The sequence below is a fragment of the Octopus bimaculoides genome, chromosome 26 (genome assembly GCF_046866305.1).
Source record: "Octopus bimaculoides isolate indiv1 chromosome 26, ASM4686630v1, whole genome shotgun sequence".
Lineage (NCBI taxonomy): Eukaryota > Metazoa > Mollusca > Cephalopoda > Octopoda > Octopodidae > Octopus > Octopus bimaculoides.
In genome coordinates, this window is record NC_142953.1 from 18,486,601 (window position 1) to 18,494,100 (window position 7,500).

Here is a 7,500-nt window from a genome sequence, read left to right on the forward strand (position 1 = left end):
TCAATCAGTGCCACCCAGAGAGGTCGTACTGCCACGTGGTGTGTCTTTGCTTTGCAGTGCTTCTCCCCTGTTCATTGATTTTTACAATAGCTAGAATAAAGGAACAGCATGTCTCTGTGAAATTCTGTTTTCTGCTGGGCCAAAACAGTTATCATGCTTCAAACAGCTTACAAAGCTGTCGCTTTACCGTTTCGTACCTTGGTCGTGTTCCTGCTTAATTTTTCAAAACACACACAGATACACACACACACATTCTCTCTCTCTCTCTCACACACACACACACACACACTCTCTCTCTCTCTCTCTCTCTCTCTCTCTCTCTCTCTCACACATACACACACACTCTCTCTCTCTCTCTCTCTCTCTCACACACACACACACACACACACTGTTATATGGACTGTTAGATATGTAATTCGTCTGACGTTCCGTGTGTCATGTGGTTCGTCTGAGTTCATTGTTTCATTGTTGTTGTCTTGTGGGACTGTCGTAGTAAAATGTCATTGATATATATATGGCGGACATGACTTTTGTTTATTCATAACGAACATTGGGTGAGTGCGTTCTTTGTATGTAATTGAACAATAAATGTAATAATTAAATTGTATAACTCGTTATGTTATCTCTGCGAGTCAGTCCGAGGGAAACATAACAGAGTTTATTGGCGTCGCCGGTAGGATACATGCTTACTTTACCGTAAAATTATTCATCGTAATAACAATGGCTGAACAACAGACAGTAGAACTTATTAAATTGTTTAGGGAACAAATGGACAAGCAAATGCAACAACATCAGAGAGATATGGACGCTCTGTTAAAACTGTTTGGTGCTCGACAAGTTGAAGGCGATTCTAGTGGCTATTTTTCAGCTGCTTCAACAACAGTGTTGATTCCACCATTTACTGCATTTGATTCAGCGACAGAACTATGGCCTGATTACTGGTCAAGATTCCGTACGTTTGTGGCTGCTAATGCTGTACCTGAAAAACGCATGGCACAAGTGTTCCTGACCAATCAGACTGCTACTGTTTACAAACAACTTGCTAATCTGGCTACCCAACAAAATCCGCCTAAAGATAACAACTTGATAATGGACGAAATCGTTGACTTCATGAAGGAACAGTTCGACCCTAAACTTTTCATTGTGAGAGAGCGTTTCAAGTTTTGGAGTGATATGCAGCGGAAGCCAGGCGAAACTCTCCAGGAGCTGGCAGCACGTATACGCCAGGATGCAGCTACCTGTGATTTTCCAGCGATCACCAACCCACAGGATGAAGCTCTGAGACAGAGATTCAAATGTTCGGTTAACAATGAAGCGGTTCTGAAGGCGCTTTTTAAGATAAAAGACTCAGAACTAGATTTTGCCCGTGCTGTCCAGGTTGCCATTGAGACTGAAGACGCAGCAAAGGTTGCAAAAGAAACTGTATACGGTTCCAAAACCAAGCAGGTGTACAAGGTCCAGCAGAACAGGAATAAGAGTCCTCAAAAGAAACATCAGCAGTCTTATTCCACAAACCAGGAGAAATGCTACCGATGTGGAAAGGCCCACAAAGCAACAGACTGTCCTTTCAGGGAAACCAAATGTCATTTTTGTGATAAAAAGGGTCATTTGCAAGCTTTGTGTAGGAAAAAACAACATCAGCAACGCAATGGCCATTCACAAACTCCCGTGAAAAGAATCACAAAAGCTGAGCTAGTCAAGGCGATCCTAGGTGAAGTTTCCCGAGACACTCACAGTTTAATTGTGCCAGTAACAATCCAGAACAGACTGTTCACAATGGAATTGGACACTGCTACTACAGGCAATTTTGTTTCCTTGTCAGTCTGGAAACAACTTGGAAGACCAAAGCTGCAAGATGTCAAGCATCGCTATGAATCTGCCAGCAAGCACAACCTGCCTGTTCTAGGAACTTTCATGGGCCAAACCAAGGATCCAACAACTGGTAAGCAGGATCTTATACCTTACATAGTCACCAAGATCTCTGATCTTAATTTGCTGGGTCGGAATGCTATCCAGACTCTGGGAATTTCCGTAGACACTGCTCTAGGTTTGAAAAGCATAGACAGCCAAGCTAAGAGGGAAGGTGCAGAAGGGATGTATCCAAAGACCTCAAGCGAGCCCTATGTTTCCCTGCAGCAAGATTGTAACAACATGTGTGATGAATTTCCAGATCTTTTCAAGCAAGAATTGGGATGTCTCAAGAACTTTGAACTGGAAGTGAAGTTCAAATCGGACGCAACACCAGTCTTTCACAAGGCACGTCCGGTCCCATTTGCTCTTCGTGATGACCTGGCCAAAGGTTACGAAGAAGGCATCGCCAAGGGAATCTGGAAGCCTGTTCAATTCAATGAATACGGAACGCCAGTGGTACCGATTCGTAAAGCACACGCTTCAAGCAACCTGAAGCCCAAACTACGGATTTGTGGTGACTACTCTGTGGGAATTAATGACCAACTTGCTGATCACCGTCATCCAATGCCACTCCCTGCTGAACTGATGCAGAAACTCGGAGGTGGATTCAGATATACAAAGATAGACCTTGCTGATGCCTATAATCAGATCAAACTGGCTCCAGAAAGTCAACGCAGACTCGCACTCAGCACTCACCGTGGAGTACTCCTGCAACAACGACTCCCTTTCGGAATCAAGTCAGCACCTGGTTACTTTCAGGAGATCATGGAAAACCTGACCCATGATCTACCTGGAGTGGCCATCTTCCAGGATGACATGCTCGTCAGTGGGAAAGATGCAAACAGTCACTTAAACAACCTAAAGTGTCTGCTCACACGTCTAAGCGACAATGGACTCAGATGTCACCGTGAAAAGTGCCAGTTTGCACTACCCAGTGTAGAATACCTTGGACACATTTTGTCGGCTGAAGGGATCACTAAGGGATCCAAAGTCGAAGCAGTCTTAAAGATGCCATCTCCAACGAACGAATCAAGCTTGAAATCTTTCCTAGGTTCAGTTCAGTTTTATGGAAAGTTTATCCCAAACCTAGCCAGTATAGCAGAGCCACTCTATTGCCTTACGAAAAAGTCAACTATTTGGAAGTGGGGAGATGAGGAACAGTCAGCTTTTGATCACTTGAAAAATGTACTTTCATCAAGTCAAGTTCTGATACACTTCGATCCAAACAAAACTTTGGGACTGGCTTGCGACGCATCAAACGTTGGTATTGGAGCAGTCCTGTTTCACCGCTATCCTGATGGAAGCGAGCGCCCAATATCCAATATGTCCAAGACTCTCACTTCTGCACAGCGTAACTACAGTCAAATTCAAAAGGAAGCCCTAGCTATCATATTTGGCTTGCAGAAGTTTTACCAATATTTGTACGGTCGTAAATTCGTACTCGTGACTGACCACAAGCCACTGACATCACTATTCAGTCCGAGGAAAGGGACGCCACTTCTCGCTGCTAACAGACTAGCACGATGGGCCCTGTGGCTGAACCAGTTTGACTACACCATTGAATATCGGAAATCAGCAGATCATGGCAATGCTGATGCCCTCAGTCGCTTGCCATTCGGTGATGACAACGACTTTGACAGAAAGGAAAATGGTGAAGACATAGACATGGTGTGTGCCATCAAAGCTCTTAGTATTCAAGTCCAACCTGTGGATGCTAACGTCCTCCGTCAAGAGTCAGGGAAAGATCCAGTGATATCTACAGTGATGCGCTACGTCCGTGAAGGCTGGCCACCAAAGAACATGGAGATCAATGACGAAGTCAACAAGTTCCGTAAGTTATCAAACTCACTTAGTATCTGTCATGGATGCCTTATACATGGATCTAGAGTTGTGATTCCACATAGCTTGCAGCCAAAGATCCTCAATCTTCTGCATCTCGGACATTTTGGCATGGAACGCATGAAACAACTAGCAAGAACTGCTGTTTATTGGCCTGGTATCGATGCTGCTATAGAGATAGCCAGTCGACGATGTGATTCATGTAACGAACATCAAAGGCAGCCATCTAAGCCTCCAGTTCACCCATGGATGTTACCAGAAAAGCCATGGAGCCGCTTACATCTGGACCATGCAATAAATTTTATGGGTAGAGATTGGCTGGTGATCACAGATGCTTATTCCAAGTACCCATGCATTCATCCCACTTCCTCCACGTCCTCCAAAGCCACTTTGAATCTGCTTGAGGAAGACTTTGCGCACTTCGGATTTCCTCACACACTGGTCACCGATAATGCACCAACTTTTACGTCTGAGGAGTTCCAGAGCTGGTGCAAAGAACGCGGGATCACACACCTGACAGGGGCACCTTACCACCCAGCTACCAACGGAGCAGCGGAACGTTTGGTGCAGACCTTCAAACAAGCTCTGAGGAAGTCTTCTCTTCCGCCAACACGAGCACTTCAAGAATTCTTGATGCAGTACCGGAGAACACCGACATCCTGTGGATTCTCTCCAAGTGAACTTTTGAATCACCGGCAGATACGAACAAGGATTGATTCTCTGCTGCCATCGCCAGTACACATTGCTCAAGGCAAACAGTCTAAGGAAGCACATAAGTCTCAGGTGACTCCAAGCTCGGCTGATGTCGCTAAAGTTACCAGGCAGTACAAGGCCGGAGATCCTGTGTATGCACTATACTATGGACCTCGCCGAGACAAAGATCCCCGATGGGTACCAGCAATCATTAAGAAGTCATTGGGTACTCGCTGCTTTAACGTGAAGGTCATACCTCATGGCCCGATGTGGAGACGACACTGGGAACAGCTGCGACCGCGGTACACAACTGAGGAAGACAATGAACCTGGTGATGCAGAAAACACTGTATTTGAATTTGCAACAGATCACCCGATGGAGATCTCGGAAACTGTGCCACTAACACAAAGACAAACCAGACCCAAGACCATGTTACCCGTTCCAGAGTATGGACCAGACAACCCAAGACGGTCCAAGAGAACCCGTAAAACCCAAGAGAGACTTTGCTGTTGATACTTCTTGTGTAGCATCAATTTCAGTGGGGAGGTGTTATATGGACTGTTAGATATGTAATTCGTCTGACGTTCCGTGTGTCATGTGGTTCGTCTGAGTTCATTGTTTCATTGTTGTTGTCTTGTGGGACTGTCGTAGTAAAATGTCATTGATATATATATGGCGGACATGACTTTTGTTTATTCATAACGAACATTGGGTGAGTGCGTTCTTTGTATGTAATTGAACAATAAATGTAATAATTAAATTGTATAACTCGTTATGTTATCTCTGCGAGTCAGTCCGAGGGAAACATAACACACACACATACACAAACAAGTAGAAAAAATAGAGTTGATTCTTTTACAAATCGGTGAAGAGTTGCCTCCCCTCACACAAGATATCGAATTTTGATGGCCGAAAACACTCGAACACATTACAAACAGCCCAATTTCAGTAGTGGGGGGGGGGGATTTTAGTGCATGAAAGCTTATAAGATCTAAGCCGATTCTTATGAGAAATTTTTTGTTGGGGTGGGGAATTAGGTGGTGGCTAAAAGCGTGTATCTTATCAAACACGATAATTTTTTTACACAGAAAGTGATATAATAGAAATGATATTTACCTGTGAAGCAGTTGTTTTTATAGCATTTTTTAACATCAAATGATGACGTGATGAATGGGTTTTCAGTCCCAGAGGGACAAGGCAAACACTCGTCACAACTTCCCTCCCGCTCACACGTTTTCACATAAGAACCTAGAAAAATCCAAGAGTAGAAAATTCAGTAACTCATATTAGTCACAGCTATTTCAGCTATGCATATTGATGAAATTGAACCATGAGCACAACACTAATGCATATGCGAAATAGCTGTAAGCCCATAATGAATAAATAAATGTATGTAACCCGTAATTTTTGTCTATTTTATGTATCAATCAGTAAATTGGGTAATGCGACCATGGATTTACAAATTTGACTGGTGATGGACTTTAGCTTTGCCTTTCGACTTTGGATTACCTGGAATACAATACTAATCAGAAGACATTTTTGTTAGCATTTTTGCAGTTGGGTGGGCCCAATGGCTGCATAAGCATCTATGTGACTGTTTGTGTGTCATTTTCGTTTATGTTTTAGTTAAATACTTTGGAGCATTTATGAAGGCCTGGTGTGTGTGTGTATGTGGGGGCTTAAATTGGGGTGGTAGGGTAGAAAAGGGTCTTTTAGGTGTATGTTTGCATGTTTGGATGTGTGTCTTTCTGACTACAATTGTGTATGTTCTGGTCAAGCTCTTTCACAGATTCCCAAGAACTGGCGGTGAGTGGGCTAAAGTCGGGGAACCTCCTTTCATATATGTATCATCATCATCATCATCGTTTAACGTCCATTTTCCATGCTAGCATGGGTTGGACGATTTGACTGAGGACTGGTGAACCAGATGGCTACACCAGGCTCCAATCTGATTTGGCAGAGTTTCTACAGCTGGATGCCCTTCCTAACGCCAACCACTCAGAGAGTGTTGTTAAATAATAATAATAAATACCAGGTAGTGGCTCTCATGGCTGCTGATCTTAATTGATTTGAAGTTAAGATGATGATGATGATGATGACATATCTATCTATCTATCTATCTATCTATCTATCTATCTATCTGCCTATCTATCTGCCTATATCTAATCTATCTATCTATCTATATATATATATATATATATGTATATGCATACAAAAATAGTAGGTAAATATTGTCATAATTTTAAACGCGTTTTTAAAATGCTTGACCTTCGAACATTGGGCCTCACAGAGGCAATGACAGGGGACCGAGACCTTTGGAGATATGCTGTGATTGAGAAGACCTGGCAACTAAAGTGAGATTACAGCCATGGACAATGCCAGTGTTGCATGTCCAGCCCAATTAAGAGTACCCTTGAGGTGTCGGGCGATATGATATGCTTGAGAAGGCCTGTTGAGTCAAATAAAACCAAAACCATAACTGGCCAGTGTCCCTTGACGGGTTCTCATGCCGGTGGCATGTAAAAAGCACTATCCGAATGTGATCGATGCCAGGCCCGCTTGACTAGCTCCCGTGCCAGTGGCACATAAAAAAAGCACCATCTGAACATGGTTGATACCGATATCCTCTGGCTTCCATGCCGGTGGCACATAAAAAGCAATATCCGAACGTTGAATCAATGCTAGACCCACCTGACTGGTGGCATGTAGAAGCACCCACTACACTCTTGGAGTGGTTGGCGTTAGGAAGGGCATCCAGCTGTAGAAACTCTGCCAGATCAGATTAGAGCCTGGTGCAGCCTCTTGGCTTCCCAGACCCCCAGTCAAACTGTCCAACCCATGCTAGCATGGAAAATGAATGTTAAACAATAACAATGATGATGGTGATGATGATGATGATATATATGTATATGTGCATATATGTATATATGTATATATGTATGCATATATATATATATATATATATATATATATATATATATATATATATATATATATATATAATTTTTAAGGGTTTTTTGACATATATCTTTTTTATATTTTTGCATGTCCCACATG

General features: G+C 43.1%; 1 protein-coding gene across 2 annotated transcripts in view; it reads right to left on the bottom strand.

Annotated features, from left to right (window-relative positions):
• LOC106881993 (uncharacterized) overlaps window positions 1-7,500 on the bottom strand; it is a 24,566-nt gene that overhangs the window by 1,489 nt on the left and 15,577 nt on the right. For both annotated transcript variants that reach the window (XM_089342368.1, XM_089342367.1), the window contains exon 4: window positions 5,560-5,691. In XM_089342368.1, coding sequence (XP_089198494.1) covers window positions 5,560-5,691 — 132 coding nt within the window. The remainder of the gene's footprint in view (window positions 1-5,559; window positions 5,692-7,500) is intronic.